At 39.7% G+C, this 17,954-nt stretch overlaps 1 protein-coding gene across 4 annotated transcripts in view; it reads right to left on the reverse strand.

Annotated features, from left to right (window-relative positions):
- The window catches only part of BIVM (basic, immunoglobulin-like variable motif containing), a 40,102-nt gene that overhangs the window by 11,179 nt on the left and 10,969 nt on the right, over window positions 1-17,954 (reverse strand). For all 4 annotated transcript variants that reach the window (XM_032315348.1, XM_032315345.1, XM_032315346.1 and 1 more), the window contains exons 3-6: window positions 17,114-17,240; window positions 10,294-10,389; window positions 9,578-9,682; window positions 9,261-9,355 (exon numbers count right to left, since the gene is read on the reverse strand). In XM_032315348.1, the coding sequence (XP_032171239.1) occupies window positions 9,261-9,355; window positions 9,578-9,682; window positions 10,294-10,389; window positions 17,114-17,240 (423 nt within the window). The remainder of the gene's footprint in view (window positions 1-9,260; window positions 9,356-9,577; window positions 9,683-10,293; window positions 10,390-17,113; window positions 17,241-17,954) is intronic.

Here is a 17,954-nt window from a genome sequence, read left to right on the forward strand (position 1 = left end):
AGCGGGCTTCCCTCTCTCTGCCTGCTGCCTCTCTGCCTACTTGTGATCTCTCTCCCTCCGTCAAATAAATAAATAAATAAATAAAATATTTTTAAAAAATGAAATACATGAACATTGGTATAATTGTTAGGCAACCTGATCAAAAAAATTAATCTAGGGGCACCTGGGTGACCCACTCAGTTAAGCACCTGCCTTCAGCTCAGGTCATAATCCCAGGGTCCTGGGATCGAGCCCCACGTCCTGCTGCCTAGGGAATCTGCTTGTCTCTCTCTCTTTGCCCCTCTCCCTGCCCCCACTGGTGAACTCTCTCTCTCTCTCAAATAAATAAATAAAATCTTTCTAAAAATTTTTAAAAATTAATCTAGATTTCCCTGGCACAAATGTTGGTGGCTAAGTGAACCAACAGTTTTAAGTTAACTGAATAATAATAATAGTAATAAAATAATAATAAGTGCACCAATGTTCGAACTAGTTGTTGACCCACTTACCACACAAACTTTTATTATGAGTAATTAAAAAAAAACGGGCGCCTGGGTGGCTCAGTTGGTTAAGCGACTGACCTTCAGCTCAGGTCATGATCCTGGAGTTCCAGGATCCAGTCTCACATCACACTCCTGGCTCAGCGGGGAGTCTGCTTCTCCCTCTCTCCCTCCCCACTCTCATGCTCTCTCTCTCTCATTCTCTCTCTCAAATAAATAAATAAAATCTTTTAAAAAAATACTTTTACTCATGTTAACAGTTAATCTGTTAATTTCAACAAAACCCCTATATTTTTTAAATTTTTTAATTTTTTTATTAACATACAATGTATTATTAGCCCCAGGGGTACAGGTCTGTGAATCGCCGGGTTTACACACTTCACAGCACTCACCATAGCACATACCCTCCCCAGTGTCCATGACCCCACCCCCCTCTCCCAACCCGCCTCCCCCAAGCCACCCTCAGTTTGTTCTGTGAGATTAAGAGTCTCTAATGGTTTGTCTCCCTCCCGAGCCCACCTTGTTTCATTTATTCTTTTCCTACCCCCAAAACCTCCCATCTCCACTTCCTCATATCAGGGAGATCATATAGTTGTCAGATCAGATATAGTTGTCAGATCATATAGTTTTCAGGGAGATCAGATAGCTGTCTTTCTCCGATTGACTTATTTCGCTAAGCATAATACCCTCTAGTTCCACCCACGTCATCGCAAATGGCAAGATTTCATTTCTTTTGATGGCTGCACAGTATTCCATTGTTTATATATACATTTTCTTTATCCATTCATCTGTTGATGGACATCTAGGTTCTTTCCATAAAAACCCCTGTATTTTGTTTTTATTCCATGAGTGAGCTTGGTTTCCATTTACTGAGGGAGCCCTGGAAATGAGCATCTCAGCAAGCACTGGGGCATTCCAAAGTCGAAGAAGCCTCGTACCCAGGAAAACAGGCCTAATAATTCTTTTAAAATAATTTAAACAGGGACACCTGGGTGGCTCAGTGGGTTAAGCCTCTGCCTTCAGCTCAGGTCATGATCTCAGGGTCCTGGGATCGAGCCCCGCATCGGGCTCTCTGCTCGGCGGAGATCCTGTTTCCCCTTCTCTCTCTCTGCCTGCCCCTCTGCCTACTTGTGATCTCTCTGTCAAATAAATAAATAAAAATCTTAATTGAAAAAAAAGGAAACAAAAAGAAAATATGCATCTCAAAGTGTTTTTCAAGGGAACAACAACAAGGGACAATGAACATCCCAGTTCACTACTGAACATCCCAGAGACAAATGAGAAAAGCAGGTTTTTCAACTCTTTCTTCCACAAAGAGGGAGAACAGAAAGGTCTTTTGCTTGACACCTTACTACCCCTTCCTCTGAATACGGTCAGTAGTTGGAGGGCAGCTCCCGCGAGGTCATGGTCACCATATATGGACCCAGGGCTATTGAAGGCTACAGTTAAGGAGCTACACAGACACACTGGAAAGATGAAACATAAGGCTGCATAGGCCATATGACAAACGACAAACGACAGATGCAAATAATCCACCTTGTAGGAATGAAGAGGGACTGGCACGCGAAGCGGCAGGGAGAGCTTCAGCGATAAAGCCGGGTTTAAGCAGGACAACTCATTATTGAGGAGGAAGACAAGAAAATGCCAAATCCTCCAGGAAATACACATAGAAAAAGACAAAGTCAGGAGTCACATATTGTAATAGGGAAAAGGAAAACAAAGAAAACTGGGAAAATATATTATTAAAATTTATTTGAAGAAAAGGCAGCAACCGAGCTCCCCTGCCAAGGAAAGGGGGTTGGGCAAGGGAATAAGGGAATGCGTAGTTCATTCTGTTCTCAGTGAAAAAGACGTGGCAGATACTGGGAAAGTGTGAACATATGGGTAAAAAAAGTCCGTAGGGGCTGGCGCCACACAGCCCAGATGACTAGGGACACTGGTGAATCTATACATCAAATCATTAAGTTAAAAAAGTCATGAAGGACTACTAGGCTGTTAGGAAATAAAACAAAATACAAACACTGAAAAGATATGCAAATGAGGGAGTTTCTAATAAAAGTTGGGCAGGGGCTCCTGAGTGGCTCAGTGGGTTAAAGCCTCTGCCTTCAGCTCAGGTCATAATCCCAGGGTCCTGGGATCAAGCCCCAGGGATCAAGCAGGGAGCCTGCTTCCTCCTCTCTCTGCCTGCCTCTCTGCCTACTTGTGATCTCTATCAAATAAATAAATAAAATCTTAAAAAAAAAAAAAAGTAGGGCATAAAATCTTAAAGTTGAACAGGATATTTGAGCAAAACATGTTTAAAATTCCAGAACGGTGGTTCCTAAATCAACTGTCTCCAGGGCCCTATTAGTATTTTCCCACATCCCATTAATAAGTAACTACATTTTCTTACTCTGGGAATTCACTTAAATTTATACAACTGATGCTTCTGCTGTACTCAGATTTTCTTTGATACCATATTCTTTCTGATATCATATTTTCTTTCATATTGGAATTTCTGAGTCTTGGGGACTCTCCTGATTTCCTTGAATTTTACCGACCCTTCTCTGCATAGGTCCTGACCCTCTCTACCTGGATGCCTCTGACAGTAATACAACAAAAATGCACGAACTTCTCTGATGAAATCCTCTTCTGATTGGTAGGCAATAACACAAGCAAGTAAAGGACTCGTGAGTCTTAGGCTGGTGTCTCCTGGCGGCCCCGCACATAATGCAGTCCTGGGACAGCAGCCCAAGGAGTATATCACAGCACTTTTCCATCGTCTCAGACATATCCATGTGACATCCTCCCATTAATTACTGTATTATTTATAGAGAAGTTCTGCCAGTTGCTGTTCTGGTTTATGATGCTCAGCATGGATACACCCAAGTGGTTACACAAGACCCCTTGGGGCACAGAAACAAAATATTAGAACATTTATTTTTCTTTATTGTCACACTAGAAAAAATTAAGTTTTTACTAATATTTATTCTATAGATTGAGCATGCATGTCATGGAAGGTCACATGTCATACACGCAGTCACCAGAGAAGGGTGGGTGTCCCACAGGGGAGGTGCTGGCTCACATTACTACTTACTGTGCCGTGACCCCCTTGCTCCAGCAAAATTCCATCTTCAGTGTAAATTTTTTAAGAGCTTTAATGAATAGAATCATTATTTCACTTTGTAATAACTGGAGCACGATTAAGTCTTTGGGGCCAGGAAAACATTCTACTTACCCTATGAAAATAAATGCAGAAATCTTATAATAAAATCAAGGTCTGGGGCACCTAGGTGGCTCAGTCGGTTAAGCCTCTGACCTCAGCTCTGGTCATGATCTCAGGGTCCTGGAATCAAGCCCAGTGGCTGTCTCCATGGTCAGCAAGGAGCCTGCCTATCCCTCTTCCCCTGCTACTCCCCCACCTACTACTCACAAGGTCAAGCACTCTCTCTCTTTCTCTCTCAAGTAAATAAATAAACAAAGTCTTTTAAAATTTTTAAAAATAAATGAAATTACCCTCAAAAGCTAATACATGAGCAAGATGACAATGGTCAATATGATCTATAAAACAACCACGATAATGATGAGAGTCTTGTTCTGCAGGCTGATACTTTAAGCTACCATCATCGTCAACTAAAATACACACCTGGCAAGGATAAAAATCAAGAACCAATGTAATTAATACTATTTTCCTTTAATTTGAAAAAATAAAGTATAAGATGTCTCTTTCCTAGAACAAAACATATATACATTCTTAGCAAATGTGTCTGGGGCTAACAGGCAGAAATGATTAAATATGAGTAAAAGTACATTAAGGAATCAGCAGGATTACCAAAGATGCTCCTTACTTGTCAATGCTGATTTTTAAAAAACAAAAACAAATAAACAAACAACAACAACAACAAAAACAGACAAAGACCTTAAAACCCCAAAACTGTATAAAACATTCGGTATTAAAGCAGGAATAATCAATATACCAAATGAAAGCCAAGCCACTAATCTGAATGATAGCTTATGGAAAACTCTATATATATCTATAACTGGTACTGATATGAGAAACAAACGCAAAAGAAATGTAGCTTTAAATAAAATCTCCTTAACAGTTTGCAGCACACTGATAGACACCTGAAACATGCAGAGTGTGACCTTCCTCAAAGAACACAGGGCTGCCTTAGTGCATTCATGGTTAAATGGAACTTTATTTATCTTGGCACCAGCTGGCCACTCAAGGTCCAGAAAGCCTTACTTCCAGATCATGGAGACTTGTACTATCCCTAACCCCCACTAATTAAAAAGTATACAATCAGTCACTCCTCACAATCCCAGGATAGCTCTTTCTGCCCACAGGTCCCATCCCAAGAATAGGGAAGGGGTAGAGGTCTAGGCAGGAGAGACAGGAGGCCCCTGACTCCCCTAACTGGGCTCCAGAACTATTCCTGGCAGGTGGAGATGCCAAGACAGAGAGGAACAAGAGATAAGGGAACAAACCAAGATGGCAGAAGAATGTCAAGGCCACAAGCTTCCGAGTCAGTTCTCAAAAGCCCACGGTGACAGCACATTCAGGACCCCTCTCACTCCAGAGAGCTGTTCTGTTTCCCTTCTGCTCTCACCTTCACTTAATAAACTTTCACTTGACTTCACCCTTTTGTGCCTCAAGATTCATTCTTCGACTCCGTGAGACCAGAACCCCAAAATCCTACAACAGTACAATTACACAGTAATTAAACTGTGACTGGTTTAGTTCCTATATTTTATCTACAAATAAATGCGGCTTAAAGAGATAGACATTGATCATAATACGTAAGCTTAATCACAGAAATATTCATAGTATTCAAAGTCTGTTGTTGTCTAAAGAATTCTGAGTTTAGGACTATTTCATACAACAGATCATAAATGTGAAAATAAATACAATTACATAAAACATTAAGTTTTTAAATTGATCCATGGTTTAAATGGTTTTTCTTCCTTGGGATACAGAGACCCTAAAAAACCCTGCCAATGACATAACAAAAGTACTAGATAAAATATTTAAAAGATCTGTTAAAATATGTAACTGAAGGATTTCCAGAGACAAGAAATAAAAGTGGAGGTCCTACAAAAACCTTTGTGCTGAGGGTTTCTGCTAAACCCCACAGAAGGTAAGCTTCTACTGATTTCTACAGGAGGTCTGCAGGAAATAAGGCTGGGGGTGCCCAGGACAGAGCGGGAAGGAAACCAAAATATGCCTGTCACCCAAAATATGCCTCTTTGACATAAAAATTATTTTGAGCTGAAGACAATTAAGAAGACACAAATGCAGGAAAAGCTTTCTCAACCCTCCCCTACCTAAAGGCAGGATGTAAATTCTTCTTTTACGGGAGACAGGACTCTTAGCCCAGATATGGCACCAGAGGAATCTGCAAACAACCTTGTTCCGTTAGTTCCCTCCCATATGAGTAAGCTTCCGTGGGAAGCCCTGGGCTCCCAAAATAACCTCCCTTTGTCCCCTCGCTTCTCTACAAATGTATTGTTCTTTGTTGCAGATGCTAAGTAAGCTGTTCTAAGCCACCAGGCTGAGTTACTTTTCACTGAGGTTTCTCCCACCTGAAGTGTGCTGTACATGTAAATATACTTGTTCATCTGTCTTTTTGTTACAGGTCTCAGCTGAAAACCCAAGACAGGTGGAGGTAAGGTTTGCCTTCCCTTGCAAGAGGACAAGAGGAGGGAGCCCATGCAAAGCTAGGGCAACACGATGCAATTTAAAGGTGAACCAGAAATAAACTGACTTCACAGAACAGAGATTGAAGAAATGTGCCTGTCCAAATTTTGGAATGATAGTGGAGGAAAGATTTCCCCTAAGAATTCAAAATCATAAAGCCAGTTCAAAATGATGCCATCAGTATCATCACAACAAAAATCCTCACTTAGAGGGTTTAAATAAAAATTGTCCCAGTCTCCAGGAAATGGGCAAAAACAAATACAAATCTCTCAAGATTCTTAAATTCAAACCAAGCCCCAAACACTGCCACAGAAGTAGATCCAACTAAACAGATCACAGTTTTTAAAAATTAAACACAAGGAAACACAGCATCTCAAGTGAAATCCAAAAGAAACAAGAGAAAGTAGAATCAGACAAATTTTCGATATTAGATCAAATACAGGGGGGAAAAAGGCTTGATGTATTTGGAACAAAAAAATAAAGGGGGCTTGAAACTGTAAGAAAAAAGAGACCTTAAAAAATAAAATGGGGGGGGGGGAACCTGGGTAGCTCAGTGGGTTAAAGCCTCTGCCTTCAGCTCAGGTCATGGTCCCAGGGTCCTGGGATCAAGCCCCGCATCGGGCTCTCTGCTCAGCCGGGAGCCTGCTTCTCCCCTCTCTCTGCCTGCCTCTCTGCCTACTTGTGATCTTTGTCTGTCAAATAAATAAATAAAATCTTTAAAAATAGTAATAATAATAAAATAAAATAAAATGGGGAAGGTGAAATGTGTGAAGGTAGTTAAAGGTACAAACTTCCGGTTATAAAATCAGCCAGATATGGGGATGTAATGTATAGCAAGGAGACTCTGGTTACTGATGCTGTATTGTAGAGTTGAAAGCTGTAAAGGAAGTAAAGCTTGAAAGTCTTCATCACAAGAAATCTGTAACTATGTGTGGTGACAGATGTGAGCCACACCTGTTGTGTTGGTCATTTTGCAATGCATATAATAGCAAATCGTTATTATGTTATGGAGTCGGAACTAATATCATGTTATATGCCAGTTATACCTCAAGTTTAAAAAAAAAAATTTTTAAGCAGGTTTGAAAAAGAACTAGGTATTTCTGGAATGAAAAATATGACAATTTTTTAAAAACTGAAATTCAAAGGACAATTTCTTTAAAAAGCCAACTAGACAACATTGGAAGAGAAAATTAGCAAACTGCAAAGTATATCCTTTCACAGTTTTTTTTATTATTATTAACATATAATATATTATTAGCCCCAGGGGTACAGGTCTGTGAATCACCAGGTTTACTTTCATAATTTTTAATTGTCTGACCAGTTTCTGAGGGAGGTGTGCTGACAGTCTCACTAGAAACAGGGAAAAAAAAAAAAAGAAAGAAACACAAAAAAAACCCAGAAACAAAAAAAGAAAACACACCATTCATTTAAAAAGCTGCTTTTTCCACAGGGACATGTTCTCTGAAAATGCACAGAATTCAGGGAGTAAGAATAAAAGCTAACATTTACTGAGTCCTGACTGTGTCAGACAAGGAGCTAGGTATATGACAAATACGTCTCTTTTTATCTTCACAGTGACCCTAAGGGATGGGTACAGGTATAGAAAGATGAAGATCTACACTGGGTTCAGTAGGTGGTCCTAAATGCCTTGTTCAAGGTCACGAACCAGTGTGTGTAGAAACCGACATGTGAACTCCCAATCTGCCTGACTCAGAACCAACTTGATACACCTGCTACAGGTCAACAGACTATATCCTACTCTCTGTTCAGTCCTTCGCCATGATAAATCACGTACCCTCTCACTTTGACCAGACTGGTTAGGTTTCTTGGAGCCTTCTTCTCTACGACGTCTCCACCCCAGGCTTCTGCGTCTATGCTTGGCTCGTCCAGCTTCAATAAGAATCCTGCTCAGCCAGTTTAGAGAGACTCTCACCCGCCATCGCTGACCAGTTTCCTCATCCCCCGGTCCAAGCCTGTAGCCTGCCCTTGGCCTGCCTACCATTAGAATCCTCTCAGACCAGTTAGCAAGAATCCTCCTAACCCCCCTCATGTCCCCTTATGGTAACCTCCCATCTGCCGACCATCCACTCACTTTGCTAATTGACAATAAATTCCCAGCAGTCTTTGTTGTACTCAGGGTTGAATCCCATCTCTGCCCCCATGATAATAATCCATTATGACAGTCTTGAAGGAAGACTTTCTTATCATTTTAACAAGTGTCAGAATAATTTTTTCTTTAACTATAATTTTCTGGTTAGTAAAGTCAAACGCCTATGACGAAATGTGAAGGATGGAGATTGTCAATATAATTAGCATATAACCAAAACAATCCTGAAGATCAATGCCGTTACTCTCTGTTATAACCAAGACTATTCTGTAACAGAACTACGTCACTTTCAAAATCCATTGTTCTGGGGCCTCTGGGTGGCTCAGTCAGTGAACCATCTGCCTTCGGCTCAGGTCGTGATCCCCGGGTCCTGGGATCGAGCCCCACATCGGGCTCCCTGCTCAGTGGGAAGCCTGTTTTCCCTCTCCCACTCCCCCTGCTTATGTTCCCTCTCTTGCTGTCTCCTTGTTAAATAAATAAATAAAATCTTAAAAAAAAATAATCCATTGTCCTGTTGTTAGATGTTACTATGCGGGCCTAACATCAAATATTCTAAAATCCTGGCATTCCTTTTTAGGAAGAGGAGCTGCACATTCCATGTTGCTTCCTGAAGCAATTTTATTGGCATGCACTCACGTGTGCACACACACACACACACACAGGCATGCACGTACACACACCATAGGTCCAAACAATTCAAGCAATGCACCAAACTAGTGTTTAGGACACACTTTTAAATTCTAAAAGTTCTGCATGCAAAGATGAGAAGAGCTAAAAATATTCACCCATGTAAAGAGAAGTATCCTACAGATCTCTAGTATGAGTTCCCCCTTGGATACAGACACATAAAAGTAACAGACTGTGTTTAAGGTTTGCATAAAGCCCCATGAACCAAATCAGCCAATCTTTGAGATGGATCCTAAAGCGTGTGTGTGTGTGTGTGTGTGCGTGTGTGCGTGTGCGTGTGTGTGTAAAAATCTTCTGCATATTTACTTACCAGTTTCTCCAGCTGTCTTATTCTTCCCATGAGGCTTATATAGAACATACGAGCATCCTTTTACGTGGAAGTGGTCATTAATCTGTCTAAACCACCTAAAAATGACAAATATGAAAATCTGCTCATATTCCAGTTCCATAGCTCAGAGGCCACTATTCCAATTCCAGCAAAATTCAGGCAGCGCCCAAGTTTGGCATCTCTACTAGAGGCTAGGGCCCAGCAGCTGGAACCACAGTTTTACTATCAACACACATCTCCAGCACTGTTATTTTGCAGAACTAGAAAGAAGGTATTGTCTCGAAGCGAGGACGTCATACCTCATAAGTGTTGTATTTCCAGTGAAGGGGCCAAACCTAATATCTTCAAATGGTGGTTGAAAGCCCAAAATATGTAAAGCTTCTTCTTGGGTAATAGGTGGAAGACTACAAAAGAAGCATCACCTTTCATTTTACAGTTCCAGTCATATGCAAATATAACCTGTCTCAATGCTGATATGTCTACCTGATTCACAGACAATTTCAGGAATACAGTTACCTCTAAACAACATGGGCTTAAACTGCACGGGTCCACTTATACACAGATTTTTTTTTTTTAAATAAAATGTAGTACTTTAAATACATTTCTCTTCCTTATGATATTCTTAACAACATTTTTTCTCCAGCTTACTTTATTGTAAGAATACAGTACATAACACAAGCAACATTCAAGGCATGCGTTTATCTACTGTTTATGTTATTGGTTAGGGTTGTGGTCAACAGGAGGCCATGAGTCATTAGATTTCTGGGGAGTCAAAAATTATATGTGGAATTTAGACTGCCCTAATCCCTGTGTTTTTCAAGGGTCAACTATATTCTTAATATTTATTTTGTCAGAAGGCATGCTTATTTTTAGCTAAAGGCTTATAACAAAATGTAGCAATTTTTTTCTTGATGTATGAAAAATTTATTCTTAAAAATCTTTAATTACAGAAAAAGCAATAGCAAATAACTTTTGAATTTGGAATTTAGGGATATCAATAAATTAATATACTTACTTTCCAGCTCCCATTGTGCTATATAAAAAATTCCAACACGAAATTAATGAGGAGATACCACAAGAAGTCTTATATTGTGGGCGGCTTATGCAGTACCTGAGAGAAGAAAAGACTGTTTTCTTCACTTGAATGAATACAAAATTTGCATACAGAAACACAATACTCATGGCAGTTAAATGTATTAGCATGATGAGAACTTCACTCATCTAAGCCAATGTACAATCTTTACTCAGTTAAAATATTTTCAAACTTATTAAATGTATCATCAATGCGAAACAACAATAAACCATCCAGTTTAATAAAGTTAGCTAACTTTAACCACTAGTTAAAGTGGATGTTACCTAAACTGATGGAAAAAAAATAATGATATGTACATGTAGACAACAACTACTAAAATTTCAGTGTAAGCTCCTAATTGAGCTACATCCATGATTATTTGCAACTTCAAAAATACTGGGAAAACAAGGGGAGCCTGGGTGGCTCAGTCAGTTAAGCAGCTGCCTTTGGCTCAGGTCATGATCCCAGGATCCTGGGATTGAGCCCAGGGGCAAGCTCCCTGAGCAGTGGGGAGCCTGCCTCTCCCTCTCCCTCTGCCTGCTGCTCCCCCTGCTTGTGTTCTCACTCCCCAACAAATAAATAAAATTTTAAAGAAAAAAAAAATACTGGGGAAACAAAACAAAGTACTGTCCCATGTATCAATTTTTCAGATTCTTCAACTCAAACTAAAAAATATCCATTTATCACACACTATGTCCAACTAAAACCTCTAGGTGAGAAGCAATGGTTCCATCGTCAGGGTGAGTATTAAAGTGTAACACAAAAACCTTCCATGGCACAATTTTGTTGCACTGAGTAATCTAGACAATGTTCCAAATTGTCACATGGCACAATTTTGTTGCACTGAGTAATCTAGACAATGTTCCAAATTGTCACGTATCAAGAGAAGTGACTGCAGCTAATGTGAAACAGAGGAGAAAAGAAGCAGACCATTCAATCAGAAAAAAAGAAATAGTATTGGCTTTCAAATTGCCTTTTCCCAACTGCTTTCTTTTTTTTTTAGATTTTTTAAAAATTTTTATTTATTTGACAGAGAGAGAGAGAGAGAGAGAGCACAAGCATAAGCAGGGGGAGGGGCAAAGTGAGAGGGAGAAGCAGGCTCCCTGCTAAGCAAGGAGCCTAATGTGGGACTTGAACCCAGGACCCTGGGATCATGACCTGAGCCGAAGGCAGATGCCCAACTGACTGAGTCACCCAAGTGCTCCAGATTTTTTTTTTCTTTTTTTAAGGAATCTCTACACCCAATGTGGGACTCACACCCAAAACCCCGAGATGAAGAGTCACACGTTCTATGGACTGAGCCTGACAGGAGCACCTCCCAACGGCTTTCTTTTTTTTTTTTTACTATTTTTTTTTTCCAACTGCTTTCTAATAAAGGGGCTAACAGTGGCCAAAACAAAAAGGAAAAATAAGACTTACCACTAAACACAGTTTAGTCTTACCTTAAAATTGATTACAAAAATAAAAATTACAGATCTATGTATGTAGGTTTGCATAGGTACATACAATATGCATAATGGCACATATACAATCAACAACTCAACTTGTATCTATAGACTGAACCAGGACCTTTAAGACTAAGACACAAAAGATGTTTATGGTCACTCGATTATATGGTAAGCATGTAGCCACATAAGACACTAATAGTTATGGAATGAACTTCACCTCCCTAAAAAGATATGCTGAAGTCCTAACCACAGGTACCTATAAATACAACCTTATTTGCAAACAAGATCTTTGCAGATGGAATCAAGTTGTTAAGATGATGTCACACTGGAGTAGGGATGGGCCCCTCATCCAAGATGACCAGTGTCCTTATAAAAAGAGAAGAAGGACACACAGAGACGAAAATGTTGCCGGACAAAGACCCAGACACACGGTGGGAGGAAACACAGATGGAAGCAGAAGTGTCGCCTTAGCAAGCCTAGGAATGCCAAGGGCTGCCATCAAAGCACTGGGAGGTAGGATGAAGCAGAAAATTCTACCCCACAGATTTCAGAGGGAATGTGGCCTTGCCAATAGCTTGACTTCAGACTTCCAACCTCCAGAGCTATGAGAGTTTCTGCTGTTCTAAGCCACCAGTTTATGGCACTTTGTTGTGGTAGCCCTAGGAAACTCTCACCCTAATCACCCTCCAGGAAAGACTGCAAACTGGTTTATAACCACAAAAGAAAAAACGAATGAACACATGATGAACGTTTATATCTTTTTGCATAGAAATGATCCTGGCTTGAGAAAGTGTTAGCATTCCAGAACTCTCATACCAGAAACTCTCGTTTCAAACTCCGAAGCTAACTTCTGGACATGCTCAGGTCTTCACAGCTCCCACCAACATTCTCTTCTGCAACTCAATTTCCTACAAATGGACTTAGCAGTTACCGTGACTTTTTTCCTACTGCTTTCCATTCCTTTTCTTCCCCTCCAATACCTTGAGTGGTTTATATTCCTCGTTGAATAGGTTCGTGCTCATGAGTCACTGTAGTCACTGAATTCTCACGTGATGGGAGTCTGTTGCTTCCACACTTGAGTGACAATGTGAACGTGACATTTGGTGACTTTTTCTCTCCCAAGAAACATGACTCCACTGTAGCCTGGTCGCCAGCGCTGCCATGGTGAAGACCGAGACCAAAGGGATAATTTCCCTTTGTACAATTGGCTTTGCACCTGGAGCCCAGGACTCCTTATGCTTGACCTTCAGTAACTCCCCTAGAACATGCCTTGGTGCTAATCCATCGATTTTCCTTCCTAATTTACCCCTTCAAATCCGCAGACTCCAGCCTTTCCTTATTTGGGGAACATCCCTTCCACTTGTGTCTTCAAATTATTTTTTTTTTCTATTTGTTCTGATCTCTTCCTCGAGAATACCAGTTAGTGCTATTTGGAACCTCTGTTAGCCATATTTATTTGCTCTTGTTTCTGTTTTTGTTTTTTAAGATTTTCTTTTTAAGTAATCTCTACACCAATGTGGTGCTCAAACTTACAACCCCAAGATCAAAAGTCACATGCTCCACTGACTGAGCCAGCCAGGAGCCCCAATACGTATCTGTTCTTTAATCATTTTTACGTCTTTGTTCTTTTCTATGTGAGTTTTGTGCGATTTCCTCACACTGGCTCACCATTGACTTGATTATGTTTTTCACTGGGTTGGGTTTTTTTCTCTTGCTCCTAATGTGGTTTTCACGTCTACAATGACTTTTTTTTTTTTTTTGGTCCTCTACTTCTTTCCAAGGGCACATCAATTATCTCCTTCTGTTGTCATACAATCTCTTCTTTGACTTCATTTCAAGAAAGTTTGTAAGTTACCACTTTTTTGATATAAAGGACTTATTCTGAATTTTAGCTTTACTTCCTAGACTAATGCTTCCAAAGATGTATATGCCTTCTGCAGTTATCCCTGGTTTTGCTTATTTGCAACTTTGATATACATATATCAAGTTGCTTCCTCTCTGATTTTTACTTGTCCTTGAATAGAGCTGATTATCACTGAAGAGTTGTCTCCTATCTTCGATCCCCATGGTCAAATCTGTCCCCCATTTTTGTTGACTATTTAAAATAATTTTGGTAGAAACACAACATAAAATTCACCATCTTAACCATTTTTAAGGGTACAGTTGAGTAAAGTTAGCTATATTCATATTGTTGTGAAAGAGATCTCTAGAACTTTCTCACCTTGCAAGACTGAAACTCTACACCCACTGGACAATACTCTTTTTCCCCTCCTGTCAGCCCTGACAACCACCATTCTTCTTTCCATTTTTATGAGTGACTACTTTACACTTCATATAAATGAAATCTACAGTATTCATCTTTTTGTTACTGGCAACCACCATTCTACATGCTGTCTTTATGATTTTGATGACTCTTAAGTACCTCTTATAAGTGAATCACACATTACTAGTCTTTTTGTGTCCAGCTTATATCATCTAGCATAATGTCCTCAAAGTTCATCTATGTTGTAGCATGTGTCAGAATTCCTTCTATTTTAAGCCTGAATAATATTCCATTCTATATAGCATGTTTTCTTTATTCCTTCATTGATGAACACTGGAGCTGCTTCCCCCTCTCCACCATTGTGAATAATGCTGCAGTGAAGATAGTATGCAAATATGTCTTCAAGATCCTGCTTTCAATTCTTTTGGATGTATACCCAGATTTGGGATTACTGGATCATATGGTGTAGCTCAGGTTGCCATAATAAATTACAACAGACCTGGTAGTTTCAACAATATTTATTTCTCACAGTTCTGGAGGCTGAGAAGTCCAACACTGAGAAGCTAGCAAATCCAGTGTCTGATGGAAAACTGCCTCCTGTTTAGCATATGCCTATCCTCTCATTGTATCTTCCCATCATGAAGCAGAGACAAGAGAGGAGAAAGCAAGCTCCCTCTTCCCGTCTTCTTATAAGGTACTAATCCCATTCACAGGAGCTACACCCTCATGACCTAATTACTTCCCAAAGGTCCCACCTCCTAATACCATCACCTTGGGGGTTAGGATTTCAATATATGAAATGGGGGGAGATACTATTTCCTATGGGTGTTTCCACTTCAACCCTAATCTTGTAATACTCTCAGTGGGATATGAGCTTGTCATCCTGGCAATTTTTGCCCTCAAGTTATTTCTCCCATCTGTCCTCCTCATCCAAGCCTTTATGGCTTCACATGTTACACTATTAAAATACAATTATCCAAATTTGTTCTTAAAACATATCTTAAATCTAAGGGATTAGGAGCAAAAATGGACAAAGAAGCTAAAATTACTGGTTTTGATTATAGTGTCTTTCTCCAACACACTCTACAGACTTATTACTACCAGTTTATTGTAAAATGCCCTTTTGTTAAGAAATCAGCAATGGCTTCTCTCTACATCAGAATAAAAAAAAGCTAAATCCTTAGCCTAATGTCTAAGACATAGATCATGACAGGTGTTACAAAGAAAGAAGATGAATGTTGGAGTCTGGCTCTCTTCAGTTTCAATACAAGATCTACTTATTCACCATAGGGTGTTGGGTAAGTTTCTTATAGCTCTCTGAGCTTCACTCCAGACAAGCTTGTCTGATCTTCATTATCAAAAAGCAATACACTGGGGCACCTGGGTGGCTCAGTGGGTTAAAGCCTCTGCCTTCAGCTCAGGTCATGATCTCAGGGTCCTGGGATCAAGCCTCACATCGGGCTCTCTGCTCAGCAGGGAGCCTGCTTCCCCCCTCTCTCTCTGCCTGCCTCTGCCTACTTGTGATCTATGTCTGTCAAATAAGTTAAAAAAAAAAAAAAAAAAAAAAGCAAGACACTTTCCTACCATCCATTCAAAGACCTTTGGACCCTCCATCCCCTCAGATTTCCTCCCTGACGACCTGGCCCCTCAGTGAAGCACGTCTTAAGTTCAAGTTCCTCACTACCTCCTCTCATACTGGTAGCTGATTCAGACTCACCGTCTGACAGATTTCCTGATATATTTGATATTTTTCTGCATAGTTCCCATTTCTCACCTAGATTTTAACCTTGAGAAAACAAGGACCATGTTTTGTGCCTCTCAGTATTCTGGACCCACAGTAAAGGGTCCAAAGCTCATTAAATAAGTGATAAAATCTAACATTTTTTAAATCTCATACAAATAATTTTTCAGACTTCAAATCACAGACTGGTAATATTTAAAAGCTATCATTAATTAAATATTTTTTTCTTTAGAATAGGAACTATATTCTAAAGTAACCAAATAACCCCAGTTGGTGAGTGAAGGCTCTTCTTATTAGAAGAATATCAGCTAATAAAAGGAGAAAAAAATGATGGAAATTTGAAATATCACCATTTTGCAACAAGGATTCAGGGAATAATTGTCAACAGGTTTGGCTAAAGCCAAAAGGTGGAAAGTTAATGCGGACAGGACATTAGCATGATACCACTGTCACCCCACTGATTACATGACAGTTGTAGAAGGGGAACAAAACAACTCGGCAGTGTGGGCTAGGCTGTCACCACTGAAATCCAGTCATCACTCTTAGAATCTCATACTGGATGACCAGATACTATGTACCTCCTGATGCGATGCAATATGGAGGCCACAGGATCCCACGTGGGCAGTATTCTTGCTTTGAATGTTCAACCAGAATCTAAACCAAGTCTTTATGTCTAGTTTCCAGCTTTCAGGAAATACTGAGGTTATAGATGTAATTTAGACAACTATCAAGGGAAAAAAACTAGACAAATCCAGAAGATAGGACATTCTACAAGTTATCTGGCCAAGTCTCTTTAAGAAGTTAATTTCCTGGGCACCTGGGTGGCTCAGTTTGTTAAGCGTCTGCCTCTGGCTCAGACTGTGATCCCAGGGTCCCAGGATGGAGTCCCGCATCAGGCTCCCCGCTCGGCGGGAAGCCTGCTTCTCCCTCTCCCACTCTCCCTGCTTGTGTTCCCTCTCGCTGTCTTTCTCTGTGTCAAATAAAAAAATAAAATCTTAAAAAAAAAAAAAAAAAGAAGCCAATCTTCTAGACTTAAAACAAAACAAAATAAACAAACCAAAAACTGGTAAGAGAAGTGAGGTAGAAACTATTCTAGATTAAGAGAGCCATAAAGGCCACATGACAAGCAAACACAAGGTGTGGCTCATGGTTGGGTCCCACTGTGAACAACCAAGTGTTAAGATACTTCAGAAAAATCTGGGAAATCTAAATTTAGCCTGGGAATCAGGTACTATGGAAATATTGTTAATTTTATTAAGTATGGCAATGGTACTGTGTGGTTAAGGAAAAAAGTCAATTTTTAGAGATTACCATCTTCTGAGATCTAGTACTTTCCGCTGCTTAATATCTTCAAGAGGAGAATACTGAGGCCACTCCCTTTGATGTCTTCCTTTTTTATCTGAAGTTTTTTTCTTGGAAACTTGTTTCTTTACATTGCCTAGAATACAAGAATACAAAATAAGCAAAATGCTCAAGATGAAATAAACTACCATGGCAATACAATTAATTATGTAACAAAACTAAAAAGCAATGCCACTAGTTCTCAAAATACTTGCAAACATATTGAAGAAATACATGTAAGTTCAAGAATATTCCCCTAGCTTAAAGAGAGAAAATAAAAACAAGTTTAAGCAACCACAAGTGTTAGTTCCTATCAGATACTTATACTCCAATTTCTGATCTAGTTGCTTAGCTAGTAAAAGACTCAATCACAAAATCTTTGGTTTAGAAAATCAAATCACCAACAGTAAAACATTTAACTAGGCCACTTTCCAAAAATGAATCCTTTCTACAAAACTATAAAAACACATTAATGTAACTCTGTTGAAAGATTAAAAGCACTAGATCCAATAATGCAATGATGTGATATTTAAAAATAACTCCAGGCCTTGTAGATAACACAAAATGAATTAAGAATGATGCTTACATGTACATTATTAAAATGCAACTTTAGTACCAGGAACTAGAATGGAAAACAAAGTCCCCTTTCTCTGTGTGTGTGTGCACTGAACAGCGAATGCACACACACATGCACACATGCATACACACACACCAGTCTCTCCAGAAGACACATAAGGCAAATAATAGTAGTTACCTAAGGGGAGGGGAATTGGGAGCTAGATAAAAAGAAGACAAAAATAAAATTAGACTT

The sequence above is a fragment of the Mustela erminea genome, chromosome 15, assembly GCF_009829155.1.
Source record: "Mustela erminea isolate mMusErm1 chromosome 15, mMusErm1.Pri, whole genome shotgun sequence".
Taxonomy (NCBI): domain Eukaryota; kingdom Metazoa; phylum Chordata; class Mammalia; order Carnivora; family Mustelidae; genus Mustela; species Mustela erminea.